Here is a 27,587-nt window from a genome sequence, read left to right on the forward strand (position 1 = left end):
CATGACATGACAGCAGTGTTCTCTCATATCTTAATGATAAAGAATTGTCCAGTTAAGGCTTTCTCAAAACATCAGTCACCTGTGAAGTCACCTCCGTAATGCTTTTCCACTCTAAGCTCTTGCATGGGCTGAGCATTTCTCTTGGTCAAATCTACCAATATCAGAAGTGGCATTTGACATAATAGTAATGCTGTGTGCAGTTGTTTACCACTGTCCACAGCACTCTCATCATTTAGGGTTGTTTTTCATCCACTTATTTCATGAGGTAAGAAAGCTAACATTTGGCCACCATCTAACAGGTGAGGACACAGACACCCAGCTATAACACAGGTGTGAAGCTTGAACCACCTGTGGGCAGAGCATTTCCCCTCTAGCTCATGGAAGCTGTGGCATGGTTTCATAATTAATATAACTACTCCCCCTTTTAAAAATGCTCTCTTTCTGGACCAAATCATGTTTGCTTGCTATTTTGATACAAATACCGCACTATTTTTATGCAGCCATAGCTGATCATTTGGGGAATTGTGGACTGAAGTTAACCTCAAGGAGCGCCAGACAATAAGCGATGCAGTGTTGTGTCTGCACTGTCCGGAGTGGTAGCCCCCAGCCACACATATCCGCCAACCTATTGAAATATGGCCAGGGTGTTGCAGGAACTGACTTAACATTTTATTTGGTTTTAGTTAATTTAGCTTTTAATAGCCATGTGTGGCTAATGACCACCATATTGACAGCACTAACCAAGGTGATGTAGGAATTCTCCATTATGACGCAGGCTGCCCTCTGTTCTATCTCTAGAACAATGTGTGCATACGGCCACTCTTGCAGAGAAAAATGACTTTTTGAGGACTTTTTTCCTTATGCTTAGAATAGATGGAATATATAAATACTGTCAGAACAAAGTTCCTTCTCAATTTTGACCCACTTAAATTTAAAACTGAGCGGTCTTAAATCAACACTAGGAAATAAAATTCTGAGTTTAGCTTACTGTGCTCATTTGGGGGAAATGAGGAGGGAGTTATCCCACATGTTCTTGATTCTACCTTTAAGAGTATGAGCCTTTAGAAAATTATTATTGGCAAAAGTTTTATTTCTTTAGTTCTAAAAACAAAAGACTGTTTACTTTTACAGATACGGATCTGTTATTTGATGCCTGCAAAGTTCAGTGACACTCTAAATCAGGGTCCAGTGAGATTTACAAAGCGAGACAAAAATCCAGTCACATGATGTTTCCATTAAGTGAAGGATGAAATTCTGAGATTATGGTCTGGGAAAAGGAGAACAGTGGTTTGTAAATTCATAATGCATTGCAGATAAGCATTAACATTAAAACAACGACAACTGTTGTCATTACTACTGTTGTTAAATTGAACAAATTCAAAAGCTCAATGCAAGAAGTCAGAGTGACAGTTCTTAATTACCTGATAAGCACTTATTTGGCGTAGGAGATTTTCTTGACAAGAAAATCTCAGGAAGTAAGGAAAATACAAAGGTAACATACATTGCTAAAGATAATCCAGAAATGCAGGGGGAAAAACAAAAACAGTGGGACTAACATAACAGGTTTTTTTCCAACATGGCCTTTGACTTCCTCATAAAAAGTCCTTTTTTAATTAAGTTTATTTGATAACTATCTTCTACAGATTCTATTCAAATTAACACTTATGTGGGAAGACAGAATATAATAAACTTAATCTAAATTGTTATTTAATGCAAATTTGAGCAAACTAAATTACCAAATGCTTGCTTTCATATACTGAAGTCTTTACTATGTTGTAACAGGTAGATTCTTTTTAGAATGACACTTTCATTTTTTGATTCAGTACTTGACTTGTTAGATGCATTTTATGGTCATGAAAATGTTGCAAGAGTTATTTGTGACTACTATTACCACTGTTAAGCATGGACATTTTTAGGCTTATAAAGCACTGAACCATGCTACAATGCAACCAGTGTTCCTTCCCTGGAGGGAGACCTAATACCATAGATAAATTTTGTCTGACTTTCAACTTTAAATAAGTGGAACTAGCTGATACATATTTTCTTATGCCTGCCTTCTTCTCAGCATTTTGTTTCATCCTACTTGTTGAATGTAACAGTAATTCATTCATTTTAATACTGTACAGTAGGTAATTATATTACTATGCCACCCACTTATCCATTCTACAGTTGACAGATACTCAAGTTAATTTAAATTGGGGATTGTTACCCAAAAATTGCTTATTGAGCATCATTTACCTGTATTTTGTATACCTATTTATTCCCTTTAGAGCTTAACCTAAAAGGGAATGCTGCATTGTAGGATAAAGCACTTACTCGGTATAGGAGAGTTCCAGATATTTTACATTCTCAGAATCCTTACCACTACTTGAAATTGTCATGAGTTTTGGGTTTTGGGCCAGTGATTATCTGTGGCCAAAGTATAATGCTAATCATAATTGAGTTTAAATAATAATGTAATTAAACTCACCAGTGGAGACTAGGCAGGTAAACAGTTAAAGATCCAGGCACATACACACACCCACACAGTGGTCATCATTTATACCCTTCCAAAAAGCACTTTGAAGACAGTAGCCTTTCACCCAATTCATTTTCTGGCAATGTAATTTGCAGTTTGGTCCCACAGCGAAAGAGTTGGATCAGGGAGAGAATGATGCATGTCTATGAATCTGAAGACTTGTGGTGGGGTAAGAAATACTTGACTTAATAATACTGGTATTTGCCAAGTGCTGTCAGAGTGTGTTTTGTTTTATAATTAAGCAATTTGACATAACTAATCCTCAGCTCATCCAATTGAGCTCTTCAGTTCCCAACCGAGTATGTGGTAGAAACATGAAAGAAATAAAATATGGTGACTAATAATCTTTATTAGTAGCCAAGGAAGTACAAGATGAAATAATGAGATGTCTATTTTTCACCAGTGAGTACAAAAATTAATTTGATAATATTTCTAGTGATAGAGTGGGGTGAGGTCCAGTATACATGCACATGCTTCTAAAATGTTGCAACCATTTTAGAATGAAGCTATGTGTCTATTAAAATTAGAAATGGGGGCCATCACTGGTGGCACAAGGGATTAAAGCACAGCATTATGATGCTCTCCACAGCCACTGCAACATGAGTTGGATCCCTGGCCAAGGTGACCCACATGGTGAGGCAGACCTCTCCTGCCTCCCAGCTGCTCCCCTCAGCAGTGTACTTCGTCAGCCTGACTGCTCTGCTTCCCACTCTATCTCTGGTGAATCCTCTCACCTCCACATCTCTGGCCTGTACCCCAGCTCTTACATGCATAAATAAATTAAAACTGAATAAAAAATTGGAAATGAGCTTCCCTGGTGGAATAGGGGTTAAGTCTCAGCATAGTAATGCTATCACTGCTTTAGCCAGAGTTTGATCCCTGGCCAGGGAGCTGACCCACATACAGCAAAATAGACCTCTCCTATCTGTCTGTGGTGAATCATCTTAACTCTGGCCTACACCCCAGTTTTTCTATGAATAGATTTTTAAAAATCTTTAAAATAAGTTAACTAGGGCCCTCCCTGGTGGCATAGCAGGTTAAAGCACAGCATTAAGAAGCTAAAGCAGCTTCAGCATGTGTTCAATCCCGCCCACCCTGGAGGTGACCCACATGATGTGGCAGACCTCTCCTGACCCACCCTCTGCTCCTCTCAGCAGTGTACTTCTCTCTCTCTCTCTGTAAGGAGCAACTATTTTCTTGTGCTTTATTCTAAAATATTGATGATATACAGTGAAATGCAGTAATGTGCAAATTTGCCCCTTTGCCCCTAAGAGCTTTAGCGTTGATTTTTCATTTAAGTAAAACTTTTGAGTAGTCCTGATTTGGATTGAAAAGAAATGAGACTTACCATTTGTCGGGGACTGACCCTGATCTCCGGCTGTCAGAGGGCAGGGCCTTTAGGTGGGAGCAGCGTTGGCCAGATTCTTAAAGGGGGGAGGAGGGGGAGCAGGCATGAGGAAGACATGGGAGTTGGGAGTCGGAGTTAGGTACAAGTCTTCCTGCTCTGGTCTCAGTAGACCTTTATTTATATATTACAAGCAGGCAGTGGGATAACATCAGCATTTGAATTGAACAAAAGGATCACAGTCACCTTCCTTACTAAGAACAGTTTGGGGTCCTCTCAACCCTCAGCTGAGATTATAACATTATTCTTAAAATCAGTCTATTAAAGTTAAAACAGGTACATAAATTCATAAAATTTAAGACTAGTGTTGCTATATTTACCACAGTGATGATTAGCTAAAATAAAGCCCCTTAAACCTTAATTACTACTTACTGACCTTCATTCTCATATATCCTAGAGGGTAAAGTCAAAGGCTAGGATGGAGAAATTTTCTTGTAAATCAGTCATAAAAAGAGAGACAGTAAAGTTCCTTAAAAACTTAATAGAAAGCTTAAGTAGTTCCTTAAAAACTGAATAGAAGGCTTAAGTGAGATAATAGAGTGATGAGATTTGGGTTCTCGTCCGGGCAGTAAAAGAACATGTTCCAGTACTTCCTCATATTGCAATATTGATTTTGCTTTAACAGCCAATTGCTTTTATTAATCAGCCAATTGTAAAATTATTTTGACTTCAAGAGGAATTTCTCTCCATGGTGCAGCACTTGCTTGTCTGGGCCAGGCAGTGCCTTATGAGGCTGAGGCAATCCAGTTGTAAACTGAAGGTTGCTCAGAATATCTTGATATTATGATTATACCAAAAAAAGGAGGTCATAACATAAGTTGGGGTGGAATTCTGATTTTTCAGAGCATTTCCCCTCTTTTCAGACTTTGTCAGGTGACAGAAGTTGCATAGCTTGTGTCAACCATTGACTGTGGAAGAAATGTTTTATTAAACTACATGATCCCATATATTCACCATGGTTTAAAGGAAGCTTAACCTTTAAAAAAAAAAAAAAAGAAAAAAAAAGTTTTAACTAATTATCTTTATTGCATTTGTCTTTGTGTACAGAATTGAATCACTGTAATGCTTGCTAATCATCATAAAGGTCACTCTTCAAAAGCTTAAGTTGAAAAGTTAAAATCTATTATGCAGTTAATGAATATGTAGAAATACATGTGAACAAGAGATGGAATATTCAAAGGGAAAAGAAAACTAGAAAAAGTGGGAATTCAGCTAACCCCTAAAAACAGTAGAATTTGGAAGCACAGCAGAGATCAGCACTAATGAGATAGGAGATAGGGTGATTTGAACAACAAGCATTCTCAGCACAACTCTTGGCCTGTTGTCCGGTCAACGGGAACAGCCTCTAAGACTGTCAGGATTCCTAGGGACTCAGCCCCAGACCTCCTGCAAAGTTCACACTCTACCTTTGTGCTGTGCTTTCCACTCTCTGCCATTCATCACTTAGATTTCCAGCTAAAATTTCTCTTACTGATCAATGCCAATGCAACTTTACATTCTCCTGAATCCTCACCATGCCTGCCTAAGAAGTAGTATTCTTCTTACCCCACACCCCTCACCCAATAGTCGGCTGCCTAACCCAGCATACTTCAAACTGCATTTGGCTAACAACTGTCCCCTCAGTCTTGGGAACCCCATGCCAACATAGTGCCTGGCCCCAAACAGGCTCAGTAAATGGAGCATGAGTTTTAGGGACTTGTAGGAAAAAAATAGTTCTCTACCTTCATTTCCTATTAACATCAACAAATCTACAGTTATAGAAGTAAACATTTTGTTCTTATTACAGACTTAATATGTTCTAAGGAAAGAAAACAGAAAAATCATTCTTTCAAGCCTTTACTAAATAAGCACATAGTTCTTAACATTTTTTAAGGTTTCTTGTATTAACCTGACAGTTGTTTTGATTTTTTAATTTTAAAAGTTTTTCATCTTTAAGTGTTTAAAAAATACATGATTGTCATCTTAAAATGACTAGATGTTTATTAGTTCAGAAAAATAGCCAAGATATATAAACTTGTATTAGCTACATTGGAAGGAGGTAGAGTGAAGGAAGTCAGGTCAGAGAAGAAAACAGAAAGATTAAGGAAAGTGCTGCCTAGTATGGAATATTCTCTGGAAACCAGGTGTATCCAGTGTCATTCTTCTTGAAATCCTTCCTGTCCAGGTTCCCACTGTTTTTTAACCTAAGACCCTGCCCATTTCTTAGGCCTAAGACTGAATGGATGTTTGCTAGGCTTTTCTACACTACCACATAATGAATTATTGTAAAATGAGGACTGGCTTCCCAAATGGATGGATTTTATGATTTGTGTTGCTGTGGTAGCTAAGTGTAACATAGTGTGGCTCTATCAAATGCTGTCTTGGCAAATTCTGTTGGGTTGTTTACCCCAGAAGAAAAATCAGTTTGGAAGAAACAGTGAAAATTCTGTTGCAGATGTTTTGTTTGATAAATAATTGAACGCTTGGATCCTCATGGGAGGCGGGTTTCCTTAAGACAGTTCTAGTAAGTGAACCCTAATGTCTAGCTTGTGACTCCTTTGTTCCTGTTATTGTTTCTGATCTCTGTGTGCTTCAAAGCTAGAGAAGTCAAATATAACTTTTTTTTTTTTTTTTTTTTTTTTTTTAAGGAATAAGCCTTGGCACATCCCTGGGCCTCCTTTTGCCCTAAGCTATCCCATTTTACTTCTCATTTTTTCCAGCTTCTTTCTTATGAAAAAAGATAGAGGCTTCAAGTCAGAATAATCAGTGTACCAGTTTCCACTGGTGAAAGCAGAACTCTCCAAGATAGGTCTTATGTCTAAAAGATACACTTTAAAACTATTTGAGATGAAAATTGTCCCATATATTATCTGAAGGTATCTGTTATTGGCTGTGCCATGTCTGTTTCTTGTATAGCTAATTTTAAGACTGCATTTAAGCAGCAATAACTCTTTTCATCTCAAGCTAAAAACTCTTCAGTTGTTCTGATGATGTCATCACATCATCCATCATGTGCATTTCTTGGACCTTTCTATTTTTCTGATGTTAACGAGGGAAAATATGAGCAGCTGTTTGCTTTTAACATGCCGTGTCTTGCTATGATCTTGCCTTTGCTCTTCTTAACAAACACCAAATGAAACTGAAAATATTTTATTCATACACTAAGGATAAAATATGCCTGAATCATAAAGATAGAGGCAAAGGTAGAGTTAGATTTGTTTTAACAAGATGACATAGTAAAGTGAACCCTCTGTTAGTTCAGTAGAATAAACTGTTACAGGACTCAGGTCAGAGATTAAGTATAGCCCATTGTGTCAGGGAATCACGAAGGTCAAGAAAGAGCTGCAGGGAGATAGGAGTGGGGGCTGAGGGGAGGCTGGGGCCCACGCCCAAGCAGCAGCAGGCCAAGGCCAGTGGACAGCAGCTCCAAAGAAACAAAAATGCAAAGCTGGCCCTTGAAAAGACACCCCAGAGAGGACAAAGACTAACACAGAACCCCAGCAGATAAAAAGCAGCCTCATGAATCCATCCTATGCATCAAAATCCCCTCTTGGCAATACACTGTCATGCCTAGGAATCCTGTGTCCTGAAAAATTACATAAAGGTATTTGTAGTGCCTTTCAGAAATGTACTTTTGTCATGAATGATTTTGTAGTATTTTCCTGAGAAGCTAAGTTGTCTTTTAACAAAGTCTCAAATTAAGGATTTCATTTTCTTGTTGACACTCTCTAAGAGTAAGTTATAACTATTGTTTATTGTTGCTGTCCTATAATTATAAAATATGATACTTATATCAGAAATCAGCAAACTTTTTCTTAAAACACCAGAGAGTATAGATTATAGGTTTTATGCAGGAATTTACATAATTGCTGTAAGGCAGAAAAACCTTTCTTTGGGAACTGGGGTTTGCCAGCTTCTATTCTTTTTGATCACTGGTTGCTTGGCCTGATAGCTCTCCCCTCACAAGCACTTACTTTTACAATTACTAGTTCTCTCCTGTTTGTCTGACTAGCTCTCTCCTGTTTGTCTGACATCCTTGCCTAAAAGTTACTGATAGTGCCCCAGTGCCTGCAGAAGCAGTATTACCTAGACTCTGAAAGCAGACTGACTATATTCAGATCCTGCCTGGCACTGCCACGTTCCTGCCCTTAACTTTGGACAAGATCCTTATCCTTTCAGTATCTCAGTTTCCTCAACTGCAAAATGCCAAAAACATAGGATGTTTCTCATATGGTTGTTTGTAAGGATAAAGTATATTAACAGTTACGAAGATCTGAGACTCCTGTGTTTGGTGAAGACAAGCACTAAGAATTTATCACTTATTTTTATAAATAAGGTTAATTATAAAATAATATATTTCTAAAAGTTTAGATTAAGCCAATTTGTTTTAAAATAAGTGTTAATGCCATAGGAAAATTATTCAGGGTATACTTTAAAATTCTCATATAGTTACAGTGAAGATACAGTGGCAAGAATCACACCAACCTATTACTGTGTTTGGTAACTAGTCAGCGAGAAGTCCCTTATGAATTGTGCCTCCCAGAATCCACATCCTTCTGTTTTCTCTTTTAAAATGAGCTGGCCCCATACAATCAGTTAAATGCCGCAGAAGTGACCCTGATATCTAAGGCTAGGTCAGAGAAATTCTTGTAGTTTTTGTCTTTTGGCATAGTGCCTAATAACACTTGTTCTAGGGAAAGTACATTGCCATTTAAGAAGTTCAGCTACCCTGAAGCCAGAGCTTATGTACAAGCCCAAGCTATCTAAATGGAAAATGTTTAACCATCCCTGCTATTCCAGACAGCCCATCCTGGTGCCAGACAGTGAGTGAAAAATCTCCAAACTGATTCTAGACACAGTGACATCTAACTGGTACACCTCAAATTAGAACCACCCATCTGAACTCAGTCAACAATCAGAACCATACACTGTTGTTTTAAGCCATCCCATTCAAAATGGTGATGTGCAGCAATAGAAAACCCAATATAGTGGGTTTCTATAGCATAAATAAATCCACAAACCAGTAATTTCATCTCTACATAATAATGTACTCAGTATAGTTGCAATGAAGAACAATAATTCAAAATTCTTGAATCAATCTTATTCATGAATAAGAATTCAAGAATAATTTTAAGAATATTATGTCATATATGTTTTTACATTGTATATTTGGTAACCCCTATTTATGCACAAATTAAATTGGCAAGAGCAATCATTTATGAGCCAATCTAAAGGTAAATTTATTTGAACCTTGTTAAATTTATTTGGACCTCTCCATGTTAAAAAAAAGTACAGAGCAGTCCAGAAACTTTGTGCAAAATTTCTATATTCCCTATTACAATTTCTTCCTTTTTTTTTTTTCTTATAAAGACATTTCTTTAAGATTTTTCTTGGCAATGACAAAATGTACATAATGGAACCTTTCTTGAATAGGCTAACCTAACCTCAGAGCTCTAGGTCTCTGACTTAATCTTTTGGAGGATTACATGTCCCTAAGCCCTGAGGAGAATTAGAGGATCTGAATTTCACTCACAAAATGTTCCAAACAGTGTGGTGATTTCTCATACACACACACACACACACATGATCCATGTGTGTACTTCAGGTTCAGAATTCTTGTTCTGAGTATTATTATTCCTCAAGTAGCCTTGCAAAGCATTACACATATATCCAATATAGCTATATTTGTGATATCAAGAGTAAATATTTGACTATTTGCTAATTTTGTAATTTGAATGTGTTCTATTCTAGTATTTTTCTATTTTATCAAGTTCATAATTTAAATTTTATACTACAAAATTAATACCTTTGTCAAAAACATTATCTTAATTAAAATTTCATTGATTTCAAACTTTGATATGCTTCTTTCCTTTTTTAAAAAAATAACATGGGGTAACTGGTTGGGTATTCTACAAAGACCTAGAGAGTATACACTAATATAGAATTCGGTAGAAATGAATGGTGAAGAACTGAATACTGTCTCATTGACATAGCTGTTTCACTGGGTTCCATACATCCTGGGTTAAATTTGAGCATTTTAGGGCCTTTCCTATTTATTTAAAGTAATACACTTTGAGACCAGCTATCATATTAGTACCCCTTGTGATTGTTATCTTTAATTGTGTTCTAAAACTAATTTCTTCTGATTTATATTTACATACTTTCATCCTTATTAGTAAGAAAAGATATTTCTGAGGATATTTCCACTAAAATAACTAAGGAAACAGTGCACCCTTGTGAGAAAAATGTTTAAAATGCATTTTTCTTTGAAGAGCAATCTTTTTTGGGAACAAATAGAAAAAGGTGTTGAGATTTAATGGGGTTTAGACATCTCAAATGTTCATTCTTTTCTGTTCTAATGATATGTTGCATCAATTGGATATTGTCTCATTGCTCAGTAGAACACATTTGAAGTAGATGAGACATTAGCATTGCTGTACAGAATTTTCATTGAGTACTTATTTTGGTTTTCTGTTTAAAAGATTTATGAGCTATATATACACAAATTCATAATCTATAAATGTGTGTATAGAAACTTTATTCTTGGCCATGAACAGAAACAATTATGAGCCCGTTGACCTTTATTGCAAATGCTTCTCAAAACTTTTTTTAAGGTACAGTTGGTTTACAATGCCATGTCTGTTTTAGGAGTAAAGGTTCACACCTCTTAGAATATATGTTACCTCCCCAAACGCACCATCAAAGCACCCATATTCCTTCATAATCTTCCACCACACTTCCTGGCTTCCCTCTCCCCTTACTCTACTCCCGTAACATCAGTTCTGCAGTCAGAATCTAATAGCTTCTTTTTTTCTGCCCTTTTCCTATTTAACTTTATATTCCACATATAAGAGATCACCAGTATTTGCCTGTCTCACCTAGAAGCATTTACAAATACTTATATATTTAACTGATATATTTAATATGTCTTTAACTGCATAGAGGTAGTAGTGGGATTGTGACTCCATTCCAAAGCACCATCATAAGAAACCACCACAAAATTTAGTGATTTAAAACTGTACTTTATTGTTGTCCCATGATTCTGACTTGGTGGCTTCTCACTTGGGGTCTCCCAGGTGGTTGCAGTCAGGTGTCAGTGGGTGGAGCTACCTAAAGCCCTCATGGGCTGGTGGCTAAGGGACTGAGCCTGCAACTCAGCCCTCAGCTGGGCCTGGCAAATGCTCCACCTACACAGAGTCACCATCTAATTTGCGCCTCAGAGTAAGCTGGTAAGCTAGTAAACTGCCAATATGCAGCTGCCAGTAAACAACAGCTCCTTCATCCCTCAATGTGTGTGGCTGAGTTTTCAATCTTAGGTGGGCATATCTTGCTCTGTGACACTTGACCTCACTGAGTCACCTACCCAGATGTTATTATACGTGCTCCTGTCACCTGGTGCATCTGTTGCCCCTCGTGAAGTTTCTGTTAGTATCCTCATCAAAGGATTGTTGCTTTGAATTAGACTGCGAATGTCTTCAAGATCTCTTTCCAGTTATCTGTCCAGAGTGTTTTCCCCAAGACTATAGTAACCATGTCAGAAAAGGAAACTAGGTTCTTTTATAATGAATATTCTGGCAACAAAGAAGGAAACATAAGCTGTAAACCCAGATGCCAAGAGGAGAGTTCACCAGTCCATGTGTTATATAATATGATATAGTGGAAATTGTGGTAAACTCTTAGAAAATATGTAACCCCATACCAAAAATTCTAAAACCTCAATAGCTATATATATATGTACATGTGTGTGTATGTGTGTATATATATATATATATATATATACACACACACATATACATGTACACACACACACACAGATAATATAGATATATAGACTGTTTTCAGTCCAAGATATGTTAGGTTGATGAGTTTAGAAAAACAAAGGAGGCCCTATGACTTGTCTAAGCTTGTTTGAAATGTTGTAGTAATTTTTCTCCAAAAGAATTCCATGCTGAGCCCTCCCTGGTGGTGCAGCGGGTTAAAGCACAGCACTAAGAAGCTTAAGCCACTTCCGCGTGAGTTCGATTCCCGCCTGCCCGGGAGGAGATCCACATGGCGTGGCAGACCTCTCCTGACCCTCCCACTGCTCCCCTCAGCAGTCAGTGTACTTTGTTGATCTGCCTGTTCTGCTCCCTGTTCTGTCTCTGGTGAATCCTCTCACCCTCTGCATCTCTGGCCTGTACCCCAGTTCTATATGAATAAATAAATAAATTAAAAAAAAAAAAAGAATTCCATGCCAACCCTTTTTCCCCTAGGTATTCTCCAGTCATAGGTGTGAAATGCATCATTCTGTAGTTTTAATACTTAGCTAAATCTGAAATAGCATGCATAATTTGTACCAAGGATAAATATTTTAAAGATCAGCAACTGTAATGACATTAGAGATAATTAACAGCAGTTAATACACAGGACTGATGTTTTAGGTAATAAAGTTACTGTGAAATTTAAATCTTTGTCCTTTACATGAGGTAGGTAGGATATGGAGATAATACCATGAATTCTTGCCCTTGTATCTAAAGCAGTAATTCTTCATTGTAACTGTGCGTTAAAATTACCTGGGGAACTTTAGGAAAATATCAGTGTGATTGCCACAGACCCGACCAGTTAAATCAGAACCTCTGCGGGTAAGGGATAGATACATGAATCAATTATAGGCATAGAAGTGAAATAATGTTGAAATGTAAATTTTATAAATTATGTTTCCAGTATATTATATAACTCCATTTCCTAATTCTTAGTGTTCTTTTGAAACTCTATATGTAGCATGTAGATCCTCACTTTCAGCAGTTCAGATATTCTGCCTTTCTCATTTACAAATATGTTAGATAGAAATAAACCCTATAAGGATCATAAATAGGATACCTGCTTAATATCAAATTTTAATTTCATCTTTTTGCCTAATATAAATGAAAGCTAAATATATTACAAACATACTTAAAATATTGGGCCCTCCCTGGTGGTGCAGCGGGTTAAAGCACAGCACTAACAAGCTAAAGCCACTTCTGCATAAGTTCGATTCCCGCCTGCCCTGGAGGTGACCACGTGGCGCGGCAGACCTCTCCTGACCCGCCCGCTGTTCCGCCCAGCAGTGTACTTCGTCGATCTGCCTGTTCTGCCCACTCTGGTGAAGCCTTTTGCCACCCCTAAGCCTCTGGCCTGTACCCCAGTTCTGTATGCACAAATAAATAAATCTTAAAAAAAAAAAGCTTCCTTTAAAAAATATTTATGTATTATCCCACTCATTCACCCCCAAATACTTCAGTAAACATTATATAAATAATATATATAAATATACATAAATCATACATACTACAAATAATTATTTCAAAAATTATATTGTCCAAGTGCACTTAAACAATTTTAGCTGTTCACTAACATGCTTTTATCTTACATAATATGTAAAGATTTCTATCTCTTCTAAATTATGTCTTACAGTAGAAACAAAAGACCTTGGAGACTGGTGGTAGAGATTTTAGTGTCCCAGCACCTCTCATCTCCTCAAATAGCACCTTTGAAACCATTAGCCACAAATCATATGGACAGTAGTGATATGGCTCAAAAAAAAATGCTTACTTATTCCGTGATGATAGTAATAGTGATGTGGCACAATTGTCTGTTAACTAAGTATTTTTTTTTAAAAGATTTATTTATTTATTCATACAGAACTGGGGTACAGCCAGAGTTGCAGGGGCAGTGGAGGCTTCACCAGAGACAGAGTGGGGAGCAGAACAGGCAGATCGACGAAGTACACTGCTGAGGGGAGCAGCGGGCGGGTCAGGAGAGGTCTGCCACGCCATGTGGTCACCTCCGGGGCAGACGGGAATCGAGCTCATGCGGAAGTGGTTTCAGCTTCTTAGTGCAGTGCTTTAACCCGCTGCGCCACCAAATACTCAAGTTGCACTTGTTTGTTTTCACTGCGATAGGTCCCTGAGTCCTGAGTCCTCTTGCTACATGCAAGCTATTTTCTGTCCATTCAGGCAATCACCACACTTTGCTACATTTCCATGAACATATCAACCAGATTTCTAACATAGGGATCCAAATTTTTATTCCTAACAGCTGCTTTCTAAATTTACTTTTAGTCCCATCTGGATGCAGAAAAAAAGTATCAGTACCAAAGGATATGAGAGCAAGAAAAAGAGTTACTCAAAGTGGCAGTGGAATCAAATTCCTTTTGATGTTAAGTGAATACACAGGCTACTCTGTGAATTAAGGATAGACAAGAATGTTCTTTTCCTTCTACCTTAGGTACAATTTCCCTGTCATATCCAGGAAGTGTGAGCAAGTATCATAATATTATTGAACGTATTTTCATTTGGGGTTAAAAGATAGAAGGGTACTTATCATTCTTTTTTTTTTTTTATAGTCATGTTGCTTTATGTCATTGTATTTTGGGAGTATGGGACCCCCCACCCCATTCATGCATAATTACCATAGTGCACCACAGCAAGCACAGCAAGCAAGTGCACCACCAGAGTCCATTGTACTCCCGCCTCACTGTGGTCTCTCCCCTCCCTTACCCTTCACCTCTAGATTTCTCAGTTCTATAGTCAGCTTTCAAGGCTTAGTTTTTAAATTTGGTTTTATCTGACCCTTTGATTTCTGTATTTTTCTTTCTCCCGACTTACTTCATTTAGTATCATCCCTAGAAACTACTTTTAACAGGACAATTTTGATAGGACATGAATAGTAATACATTTTTATTATTTTATTAATGTGTATTTTGTTATATTGTGTATAATGTACATATTTTCTTAATATATATTATATGTAATATATTTTTTAAGCTTAATTTATTTATGCATACAGAACTGGGGTACAAGCCAGAGGTGCAGGGCCAGTGACAGGATTCACCAGAGACAGAATGGGGAGCAGAACAGGCAGATCTATGAAGTACACTATTGAGGGGAGCAGCAGGCGGGTCAGAAGAGGTCTGCCATGACATGTGGGTCACCTCCAGAGCCTAGGATTGAATTCGCACTGAAGCGACTGCAGCTAGCTTATAGTGCTGTGTCCTAACACATTGCACCACCAGGGAGGGCCCTGTATTTTATTAATAATGCATTCATACTTAGGGTAGGTGTTATAATTCACATAACTTTGCTAGTAAATGTAAATGTTCCTATTTCTGTCCCTGTACCAACTTGGATATTCATTCATCAATTCCTGCTCTGTGCCAATCAAAAAGAATCCTTACCTGTAGGGGCTTACAGTCTATTTGGAGAGATAGTTTAATAGAAAGTGATGTTAAACATACAACATGAATATATTTCACTTGGTTTAATAGGTTTATTTTGGTAAACAGGTGAATGTTTATGTGTGTAGTTACATCTCCCGTCCCTTAAATGGTTTAGGGTTAACAGGGAACAAAATACTTTGCACAGTCAGTGATCTTTTATACCAAGAGCAACGCACAATTTCACATTGCAGGTCTGGGTGCAGAGCTTGTCTGTTGTAGTTTGTTCATTTCAATCTGGCTAGTGAACAAAATGAATACACTTTCATTTTCTCAATAAATAACTTCATTTCAGTGATTATGCTTGTACCCTTATGGATGAGACTTGTAAGGGATACTCACAAAGTTAATGTAAGCGAGAAATTTTACTTAAGATGTCTATATATGCTTTTTTAAAAAAGTTATTTGGAAATAGAACTGTAGATATTTAATACTAATTTATGTTTTGAACACTAGATGGCACTAAGCACATGCAGCTAAGGAAAAAAAAAAAAAAAAAACAGCCTTTTAGTAAATTGTTCCTGAACACAGAAACTTAAATATGTAAACATTTTAGCATTATATACGATTTACCTTTTATTATCCAGCCCCTAAAATTCCTTTTTGCTACAAAGGCTTTGTTTTTCTAGGTGAAATCTCACATAAGACTCCTTAGAATACATTCTGAAAGTTACTTAACTTCTGTATTAATTTGATGGTCACCCATCCATCAAACTGGGGTATTCTTAGATCTCTAACTTTTATTTCTTCTTTCTGAATTTAGTCCTCTCTTCATAGTACATTTTCTTCCCTGGTAAACAGAAGATAATTTTGGGAAGGGCTTTTGGGATATAGGGAGATCCTAGAGATTTACGTACAAAAGTCCCTGATAGGCAAATTGCAAAAACACAAGTTTTGTCTTCTCTCTTGATCTCCTGCTGTCTGTTACCACTGATCACCTGGTGCCTGTTACCTCTATATTGTCACAGATTCTTTCATTAGGTTATTTTTTTTTTTTAGTCTGGATTTGATTAATTCTTTTGAAGTACTATTTTCTGAATAGAGATGCTCTATGTTACAAATAACAGATACCCTTTAGGTTGAGACTTAATTAAAATCCAGCGTTTGGGTGGTATTCCCAGTAGTAGTTAATTCAGTGGCTTATTCACAAACCCACTATTGTCATCAGGGTCACAGACACCTTTGAAATTCTTACCTGGCTACCCTCTTATGTCAGCCTTGTGCTTTGTGCTGAAGATAGTTGTTGTAGTTCTAAGTAGAACTCCATGTAGTTTAGCAAAGTCCAGAATAAAAAAGGAGACCTGTACCCTATGTGGGTTTCTTCAGTGGTTTACTAACTCCAAAGGCCCCCAGCAGGATTCTCCCTAATTCCAGCGTATGGGTCTCATGCAGGTCCTAAACAATTTACTGCTGGGGAAGGAAATACCCTCATAATTTAGATTGATAATGATCATCTTCTTCCTGGGCACCCAAACCTATGGTGGAAGATGAAGCCTCAAAATCAGAGTACTTTCTGTCAGAGAAGGGACAGAATGGAGTTAAAGGAACCAACAACAGTATTTGCTATTATTTGTTATTGTCTGCTTGAAACTCTTCTTTCTTGCTCTAAGATCCTTGGAATACAACATTTTATTTCTGTTATTTCAGGAGCATGACACTCTGCAGTTACCATTACAGCCCATATTTAGTTATTGCACAGTTTATAAGTCAGTACAAGCTCTTTCATCCATTGTTTTGTTTATGCTTGCCCTGTTCCTGGCAGTAAAAGAAATTGGCGGCTTTTATCTGCTTATTAGTGCTGTCATTGTCAGAAAATAGTTTCTCTCAAATGCTTCATGACTCTAGAAGCATTTCAACCATATCTGTAATTGCTAAGTACACTCGACTTTCCAGGCACCCTGTCACCACTGAGGGGCATCAGACAGGACTTTCAGAGATAACTGCCACCATGGGCCTTGGAGCTCAGCCTACACTCCTAAGATTCTTTGAAGACCCAGAGGGGAAGAGACAGCAGTCCCAGCTGTGATTCAAATCTTTCAGCTTTCACTGCAGTGCCATCTGGTCTTTTTTGGCTTGTTCTTGTTTTTGTTTTGTTTTGTTTTGTTTTTATTTGATATTTCCTCTAAGGAGCTGAGAATAGAAGTCTCCATTTCATCTGAAACAGTATAACTGTTCTGAGGAACCCAACTTTCTTCTCTGCTATTTCATGCCAAGGACGTGTTCCTGATGCATTATCTGAATAGTTGCACATTATCTAGAGTCAGCAAATATTTATTAAAGGACTGAAAGAATATTTATCAATCCATTTCATATTTCAAAGATAAAATTTTCTCTGATTTTCAAATGCTGACTGTTTATTATGTTAATCTGTTCATTACCTTTCAAACTGCCAGCAAATATCTTCAACTGATACATTCACCGTCACATTTTAAGAAGAAAAAAGTATTCTTAAGCAGTTACTGTCACATCACTGCTAGATTGCTTGAACCTAGTTTTTATTTTTGCTTTATGTTTAACTTCGAGAGACAAAAATTCATTTGATAATATACTGAGTCAAATCTCCATGATATTTTTATTTTTCAGAAAACTGTGGAATATATTTTCCAGAAATAAAAAGAAATCCAGGCAAATATGTACACAGTTGTCCCGAATCTGTAAAAAAGTGGCTTCGACAACTAAAGAGTTCTGGGAAGATTCTTTTGCTAATCACCAGTTCTCACAGTGATTACTGTCGACTCCTCTGTGAATATATCCTTGGGTAAGTGATGAGTCATCTGTTTTCAAGGCTTTATAACAAGCTGATGGCGGGGATGACCATGTCACTAAGCAAAACTGACAGCAGCTGACATCATAGCAGTGTTGTTGCGTATTCCGACGGTTCACTGATGCTGTGAAGCTGGATGGACTACCTTGAATTTGGTTCCTCAACTTTGGGCAATTATTAAGGGACACAAAGTTGTACATTAGATAACCCAACATGCCTGACTTATGATCCTTTTGTAGCCATTTTGGAGTCATGTATGTCACCATTAGCACAGACACAAAGGGGACTGACATCCATAAGATAAGATGGACATGGGTTCAAGTCATGCTTTGCAGCTAACTTTGAGAGCAGATTCTATGACCTCTAAGCTTCCATTTCATCATTTTAAAGATGGGACAAGAATATCTATGGATTCAAGGGAAAATTGAAGTAGCAGAATGCAGATTAGTTAGATCAGAGTAATTGGTTAAGTTTTATTAGTAGGCAGAGTAGTTGATTAAATTTCAGTAAGTATTGATACTCACTTCTATGGGCAATACCAAGGGACAGCCATGGTCAGAGCAAGATTTTTTCTGTGGGCTGTTAGAGCTCCCCTAAGGTTTGTTTGTTTGTTTTTAATGCATATAAGAGCCTGGGGTATAGACCAGAGGTATGGAGGGGTGAGAGGATTCACCAGACACAGAGTAAGCAGAACAGGTAAATGTACTGAAATACACTGCTGAGGAGAACAGCAGGTGGGCCAGGAGAAGTCTTCTGCACCATGGGAGTCACCTCCCTGCCCAGGGATTGAACTTGTGCTACAGTGGCTTTGGATGGCTTCATAGTGCTGAGAACTAAACCCTTGTGCTACCAGGTAGGTCTTTCCTAAATCTTCCTCAAATTTCAGCAAATACTGTTTCACCATGACACAACTGACCTGGCCAGCTATTCTAACCTCCTGATTTCTGTATTTGTCAGCTGTGGGGGGTTAACTTATTTATGATACACTTAATATCTCAGTGAAGTTTCTGTTTCCCAATTATATACATACTTGGGATCCTTGAAGTTAGGTAAGGCTTAAAGTCCTGGTGTACTGGAAGGGCCTCTCCAGAGGCATTTTCAGACCTGGTAGTTGGACCATCTTTAAAGATGCACTCTCAGAACTCTTGATTCCTTTGTCATTAGCATAACTTCCAAAGTTTTTCTACCTGTCTGTTTAACATAGTTTGGATTATAAAAGTATTCAAGAATATTGGGTAAATATTGCCTCCCCAATGCAATAACCAGTCCTTTTGGAACAAGGATCATCTTTCCTTTGCTATCCTAAATAGTGCTTAACAAAGCATTAACTACAACTAAAGAGATAATTACTACCGTTATCTAAAAAGTGCCACATTTAAAGATTCCATCAATATCTTCATGTTTTTAACATGCTCTAAGAGATGTGACCTGACTTGATATCCTACTAACTTTCTACAGAACCCATATAACACACAAAAGTTATTAGTAACAATTAGGTTAATCAATCAGACTAATTTCAGGCCCCATGTTTGAATAAATAGTTGATGAATATTCCCAGCTGTTAGAAACTTGAATTCTCTCACTGTAACTGCAGCCTTTGTGCAGAAGCTGGCTTACCCCTGAGAGTGAGCTAATGTCCTTTTCTCTTACTTCTACACGTCAAGGTTTTGTTAGGAAAATTTATACTCAACCTCTTTTTATTTCCAGTGCAAGGGTAAATTTTAAATGTATAGGAAACATGTAAAATTTAACCAAAAAATAAGAAATGATGGTCAAATAGTCAGACTAAGATTAAATTCTGTTTTGTGTGGACTTTTGCCAATATTTATGAAATATACTTATGAAAAAATACATTTATGAAAAATATACTGTTTTTTTAGGAATGATTTTCCAGATCTTTTTGACATCATTATTACAAATGCATTGAAGCCTGGTTTCTTCTCTCATTTACCAAGTCAAAGGCCTTTCTGGACACTTGGTAAGTTATATTTTGTTTGTTTCTTCTCCATTTAGTGACCTCTAAGTGAATGTCTCTTCATTTATTTCCTCGGTAAGTACCTGCTAAACTAGCAGTCATGTACAGGTTCTGTGTTAGATAGAATAAGAGATTAAAAAGGACACAGCATCAGGGAAAGAAGATAATTAAAGGTAATTAACCACCTGATATTATAGTTGTTCATTTGTATGTTAGTCTCTCCCTGGCTTTAAAAAAATAAAGGGCATGGACTTTACCTTGGTATTTTAGTGCCTAAATGAGCAAGCTAGTAAGTGTATGGAGCTATTATAGGTGGAGTTAAGGTCCTGAATGAGACACAAACACACACACACACACACACACGCAGTGAGACCTGTTTCTGGCACACGATTATGGGGCAAGAGGAGTTGAAGTTAGGGCATGAGACAGCCTTGTTCACTGTGGAAAGGTGTTTGAATTGTGTCATACAAGCAGTCTGAAGTCATTCAGTTGAGGTAATGTGGTATAGCCACCTCTTTTACTACTGCCTGGAAATGGACTGGGTGTGAGAAGGAATAGAGAGAAAGGCGAAGAGCAGGCAACTGCATATCCCAAGTGAAAGATTATGGGTTTGGGTCTAAGGAATTTTTAGAAATAAAGATATATTTAAGATACGCTGTGGAAACAGAAAACTCTACTTAGACGTGCTTTTAGAAGCAGCAGATGAAAATTAAGAAGGAATAAAAATGTTTTCTTTTTTCTGAATTTGTCAAATGGGTGGATGGTGGTACCATTTGCAGCCCTGAGGAAGAAGGTAGAGGGAGAAAAAAGCTTGTGTGGAGTGTGTATTTGTCCTCTAAAAAGGAGCACCTCCAACGGCGTATACTTCTGGTCCTAAAAACTTGGATCTACCTCTACTTACAACATACAACTAAATCACATATATATTTTTCTTAGATGCAAAAAAGAAAGAATCCCTGCAGCCTCCCCCCAAAAATGACTACCTTGTTAAAATTTTAAATTGTGAAATTAATATGGGGAAGTCTTCCAAGGCAGTTTGCAAAACTTAGGCCTATTAATGCCTCTGCTGGTATATCACTTTTTTAACAAAATCATTTTATCTTTGTGCATCATCTTAGTGGCCCGTCTATAAGGCATGTAACAGCTAACAAGACCCAGGAAACAAACATTTTACCTCTTCACCATCCTGTTTTAATAGGAATGAGCAAGCAGGGCGCCTGGAGAGAACAGCTTGAAATAGTCCACAGGTGTGCGCTTTGGCATCAGATACTCCTTTTACTAACCCCCAGAACAGGGAATGGAATAAAGCAATTATGACACCTTAGGTACAGAATTTATTGGAGAGGGAGAGGTGCTTACTCTCAGAGTGATGACAACTACCACATATCCATGGGCCTTATGCAAGGTGTGAAAACCTCTATGAGCTTCAATTTCCCCATTAGTTTGGAAACTGACCAGGACAGGAAAATGATGGTAGAATTAGAAGACTACAGCAGTAACAATCAGTAGCAGCAGATGTAGCCAGGGGACCCAGAGTAGATTGTGAGGGTTATGTGAGTAAGACAAAACTTAATGCAACAGTCTAGATTTAATAAACTGATAAATACCTATCTCCCTAGATGCCAGTTTCAAAAGGAAGTGGGACCGAGTCAGTCTGTTGTATTGTTTATAAGACATTTTGTCAAGCAGGGGCATGATGCCAAGTAGACATCTATCCCGATTACTGAATAAATCACTTGCCAGCATTGGTACCTTGGGTAAAATAACTTCCTTATGCCATATTTTCCCAATTAAGAAGGTTGCTGTAAATACTAAATTATATACAACTTTCCCATTATCAGCACTCCCCACCCCCACACCAGAGCAGTGCACTTGTTACAGTTGATGAACCTGCATTGGCTCATTTAATTACTGATCACAGGAGTCCTTGTAAGGGTGAGGGCATTTGGGAAGTGTGTATCTGCCTCTCACTTTTGCTGTGAACCTGAAACTGCTCTGAAAAAAATAATTTGAAAAAAATTTTAGATGTAATTTTTGTGTGTATTTGTATATAAATTTTGAAATCCATGAAGTTCTTGTAATGTGTAAGTGTTCCCTGCATGCTAGGTCTTGTCTTCAGATGGTTATTTCTTGTACATGTCCTGAAGCTATACCCAAATGCACATAATCATTGTACCTTACGCTAAAAAGTATGATTGCCAAACTGTATTTGCAGAGAATGACGAGGAGCAGGAAGAATTGCCATCTCTGGATAAACCTGGCTGGTACTCCCAAGGAAATGCGGTTCACCTTTATGAACTTCTGAAAAAAATGACTGGCAAACCTGAACCCAAGGTATTTTTCTGATTGAGGCAAAATAACCTTATTGCCCATCTGAAGACAAAATCATTATAAACTAAAACCATAATTATGAATGCACCCAGCTTAGTTATCTGTGGAGAAAGCATCCACCTTTTCATACCTGCCAATCTCTTCTTCTGCCTTTCCTGAATAAATAAGCCCTTCCTTTTTGGGTCTTTATCATTAACAAAGAAGAGAAAAAATTCTAAGGAGAGGCCACAGAGCTAAGGACTATACTGGATTAATAAGTGGGGTACATGAGGAATGATATCCTCATAGTAGTGCATCAGAGTTTTTATATGTAAAACAAGCAATGACTAAATTAGAATGTTCTAAAGACACACTTGCCTTTGACATCCTGATCAGATCACTGATGTTAAATGTTGGTGCATTTTTGTTGGTGGTGGTGGTACATTTTTAACAGAGAACTCTTTCTTATAAAAAATGCTTGCCAGGTACCCAATAAGCAAGAGAGACCTCTAAATCACTGAGTCCCCACTCCACATTGCCACAGCCTCCTGAGCTTCTTAAAGGGCTTAGTAGGCAGGGCCTCCTGACATGGAGGGTCCAATTCATGCCTTGTTTTTTCATCCATATATTCAGAGATACAGGCTAGGTTAATGGGGCTTTTCCTCAGAGAGTTTCCCAGGCCCTACTTCCTAAACTCCACTCTGAGTCTGTGTTTCAGTTGGTCTGTGTAGGGCCACAAACACTCTGTAAAAGTCGTTGTGATGAGGACTCCTTGATAATGAGTCATCTCTAATATCTCACCAGCTCTTCAACTTTAGGGGCAGGTTTAAATGAAACGTATAGGCTCTCCTTTTTCCAGAAACTTGAATAGAATCACTTTGCTTCTATTTTTCTTCTACCTGTAAATGAAGTATGTAATTTCTTAAATCTGGTGCCCTGCGAAGCAAATGGACCAACTCAGTGACCACCTGTGAAGTTGTTCAGGGACATTTAAGATGTTCATGCAACTCTGATTTTGCTCTGATACCTTTTGAGGAATTTTTTTCTGCCTTCTATGAAATGGAATTCTTATGTCTCAACACAACTTACTGATTTACAGGTGGTTTACTTTGGTGACAGCATGCATTCAGATATTTTCCCAGCCCGTCATTATAGAAATTGGGAGACAGTCCTCATCCTGGAAGAACTCAGAGAGGACAGAGATGAGACAGCTGAGGAATCTGAACCACTAGAGAAAAAAGGAAAATATGAGGTAAGAGCTCCCTCCCCTTTAGCTCTTTCTTTGAAAGAAAAACAGGTGTATTAAAAATAGCTTAGAAGGTGCTTGTTTGCACCAAGAGTGAAGAACTCTGCAGGCATTTAAAATCTACAGGCTCAACTCTTCATCTCAGTGCTATAGTGATTGCCCTGTGTGTGTCTCCCCTGTCCTCTGCTTTCACCCACTGCTGTGGCATCTGGGATTTTTTTTGGCTGATGCTGAGGTGGGCGGGTCTGGACTCAGCACGGTCAAGCTCTTATGCTTGGATAAGAAAACCTGTGCTCACTGTCATGGGGCTGACAATTAAATAGGTGATACCTGAACTCAAAGGAAGACCTGGGGGAAAGACAAATAAAATAAATCATAAAACTGGAAAGAGGAAATTTAGCATATAAAAACAAAATGAAGAAGAAAGATGTAAGGTCTGAAAATAAAGCACATTTTTCTAAATTCATTCCGGTGGAGTAGTCAATAAAGAAGGAAAAACTCACATCAAATAAAAAAAAAAAGCCATACTTAATGGAAACACATGTACCTTAATATATACAAAACTATACAAAGGATATTTATTTTTAAGTATATTGTATAATAAGAGCTGGTTAATTTTTTTTAGTGTGGAAAAACTTATTATGAGATTGAGCATTAATCATATTTTTCATTCTGTTCTCATTTCAGGAGCCAAAGTCAAAACCTCTAAATACATCATCTAAAAAATGGGGCTCATTTTTTGTTGATTCAATTTCGGGGCTGGAAAATAAAGAAGACTCCTTGGTTTATACTTGGTCCTGCAAGAGAATCAGTACTTACAGCACTATTGCAATTCCAAGTCTTGAAACAATAGCAGGTAAGTGGGAGAATATCCTCACAGCAATTTTCCTCTTATTTGACAACAGTGACCTTAAGTGTTAGAATTCTTGCTTTTAAAAGAAGAAAAGTGCTCTGTGACATTCTTGAGAAACAGCTAGATATGTGGAGTGTAGGTGATTACGACCGACCCACCTGTTTGAAGTCATAGGCTAAAGGTAGAGAAAAATGACCAGGAGAGATGTTAAGGATGGCCAGTATAGTGAACCTGATTTTGGGAACTGCATTTTTCCCTGAGTAATTGCTGATTTGAGACAGGGCATCAAAAAAAAAGTGAATAAACCTTTTATTAACTTTATGAACCTATAAGAGTATGCATGAATTGCAGGTAAGCATTTATAGGGACTACTGTAAACTTGTTTCGGGATCTGCTGAATCCCTAAAATAGGACTGAGAATATTTAAGATTGGTACTATCCCAAACCACCTGATAGAAAGTAATGAATATTTTTTTATGCAGAAGGTAACATCCTAGGACTCAAATCATTTCTAAAAACAATCAATATAACGTTGAGCACATAATGAAAAATTGCCAGATACACAGGAATGTGAGACTACAGTAAGAAAAATAAGCAAATTTATTTTCAAGTACAGAAAGTAATGAGAGATTTGGTGGAAAGATAAAATCTATTAAAATAATTGAAATTCAAAAAAATTAAAATATAGTTTCTTAAAGCAGATTAAATACAGCTGAAAAGTGTATTAATGTGCTGGAAAATAAAATATCCAGAATGAGGCATTTAGGGTAAAAAAGGGCATGCAAGATACAGAAGAGGGACCAAGAAGTAGAAATGATACATTGAAAGGAATATGATTTCTTAATAGGAATCCCAGGAGATGAGAGAATAAACCAAAACCAGTAGTTACAGATTTTAAAAATGTTGAAAGAAAATAAACCGAGATTTAAGAAGCCCAAAGAACTGAAACAAACTTTAAAATCCAAAATAAAACTTTGCTAAAAACCAAAGGTAATTAAGAATTATTCAAGCAACCAGAGAATAAAAATATTAATTTCAACAGAGTAAGAGTTAAACTGACATCAAACTTCCCACAGAAACAAAGGAACCCAAAAGATAGAATGTTATCTTGAAAATGCTGAAAGAAAATGGCTTTCTCAGTCTGGATGCAATTCTATATCCAGAAGAAACTTCACTAAAATATAAAAGAAAACTACTTTTAGACAAAAGTAGGGGAAATGTAGCAACAGAAGACTTGCACTAAATAAAAAACTAACGGACAGAAAGTAATCAAACAAAGCTAAACAAGTATGGGATTTTCTGAAGGAAAAGGAGAGTTAGCATGTCCTATTCGGTTGTTAACTTATGTCCAAGAGACTCAGAAAGCAAAGCATTCGTCTCTAAGTTAGTTCTCACTGTTTCTCATAAAGAAGTTATATCTCAAGTTCCAAGAGGTTTTTGTTTCTGTGTCTCTGTTGTTTTACGTTGAACTCATTATTGAAGAGTATCTGTTTACTTTGGCTTTCCTCATTTAAATAATGGCTCTATGGCATGGTTGATACTATCATATATTCAGTACAGAGTTAATAGAGATTTGTGGTGATAAATAGAAATCTTTTTCATCTACCTTTCTCTTTTCTTTCAAATAGCACCTAGTAGTGCTCTAGCAGAGATGCTAATGTTTTCCCTCCTGCTGAATCCCCCATCTCAGAAATTGCCAGTTTGGCCATCTGTTTAAATACAACAGTCATCTGATCTCAGTTTCCTGCTACCTGGGAGAGAACAAACTTTCTGTTTTAAATGAGATAAGAGGCGAAAAACAAACCCTGAAACTCCCACCTCTTAAACATTTTTTTTTAATTTTTTTTTTTTAAAGATTTATTTATTTGTACATACAGAACTGGGGTACAGGCCAGAGGCTCATGGGCGGTGAGAGGCTTCACCAGAGACAGAGTGGGGAGCAGAACAGGCAGATCAATGAAGTACACTGCTGAGGGGAGCAGCGGGCGGGTCAGGAGAGGTCTGCCACGCCATGTGGTCACCTCCGGGGCAGGCGGGAATCGAACTCATGAGGAAGTGGCTTGGGCTTCTTAGTGCAGTGCTTTAACCCGCTGCGCCACCAGGGAGGGCCTAAACATTTTTATATTGATGTAATGTTTCTTTATTTATGGATATCCTTTGTTAGACTTGACATTTAAATATATAAATGTTGTAAAAGTTTGTGCTCATTTCTAAATATGTTAAAATGGTAGTGACTTATAAGCATTTTGATAACATACTATTTTTTAACATAATAATAACTATATAGCGATTTTAATATGTACTTGAAGATGAATGTGTGCAAAAAAAAACCCTGATAGAGACCCTCCCTGGTGGCATAGCAGGTTAAAACACAGCACTAAGAAGCTAAAGCCACTTCAACATGAGTTCAATCCCCACCACAGAGGTGACCCACATGGGGTGGCAGACCTCTCCTGACCTGCCCGCTGCTCCCCTCAGCAGTGTACTTTGTTGATCTGCCTTTTCTGCTCTCCACTCTGTCTCTGGTGAATCCTCTCACCACCCCTGCAACTCTGGCCTGCACCGGAGTTCTGTATGCAGAAATAAACAAATCTTAAAAAAAAAAAAAAAAACACTGATAGAAGTGGCCAGTTGGCTTAACTCTAACCATGTATCATTTTGGTGACTTATCAGAAATCCAGAACCTTAGCTATGTAATTCTAGAAATTCAGTCTTTGTCAATTTCCTTCTCAATACATGCCTCAAAATACATTTTAACTGAGCACTGGAGAACTTTGAAATGTATTAATATTGAATAGTTTTTGTTTTGAAGTCAGCTTTCTCTGGCATTGAAAGAGAACATACTTCTTCCCAGTTTCTAGCACTAGTTTTCTCCTAATAACAATTAACTACTTGGACCTTCCTTGATGATTATCAGTGGCATTTAATATAAAACGTCATGTTTACGCTTGTGTCATTTTTTAAATATTCAGTACTTCCACATATACTCACTGGGCAGTAATACAGATTACAGTGAGTACATGAGGAGTCATGACATTTATTATGTGTCATATGTAATAATTCAGGCAATGTTTCCATGAAGGACTATGTAGAGAACTGGAAGGCTTGCTTTTGAGACACCTATATGAAGATATCACAATGCCCTACATTAATAAAGTTGGCATTTTATGTTTTTTCTCTTGATTGCCCTTTATGACTGTGTGTGTTGTTGTCAGGTGAAGTTATCACAGTATACATATTAGAATTCTTGTTTAGCTTATCATTTGTAGTTCTCTAATGTAAAAGATATTAGTTCTTACTTACC

General features: G+C 37.4%; 1 protein-coding gene across 2 annotated transcripts in view; it reads left to right on the forward strand.

The window, feature by feature from the left end:
• NT5DC1 (5'-nucleotidase domain containing 1) overlaps positions 1 to 27,587 on the forward strand; it is a 100,965-nt gene that overhangs the window by 71,476 nt on the left and 1,902 nt on the right. For both annotated transcript variants that reach the window (XM_012723982.1, XM_004674089.2), the window contains exons 7-11: positions 17,719 to 17,893; positions 19,780 to 19,877; positions 22,090 to 22,208; positions 23,284 to 23,436; positions 24,118 to 24,286. In XM_012723982.1, coding sequence (XP_012579436.1) covers positions 17,719 to 17,893; positions 19,780 to 19,877; positions 22,090 to 22,208; positions 23,284 to 23,436; positions 24,118 to 24,286 — 714 coding nt within the window. The remainder of the gene's footprint in view (positions 1 to 17,718; positions 17,894 to 19,779; positions 19,878 to 22,089; positions 22,209 to 23,283; positions 23,437 to 24,117; positions 24,287 to 27,587) is intronic.

This window comes from Condylura cristata, unplaced genomic scaffold (assembly GCF_000260355.1).
Source record: "Condylura cristata isolate star-nosed mole 26May11 unplaced genomic scaffold, ConCri1.0 scaffold00001, whole genome shotgun sequence".
In the NCBI taxonomy this organism is placed as follows: Eukaryota; Metazoa; Chordata; class Mammalia; order Eulipotyphla; family Talpidae; genus Condylura; species Condylura cristata.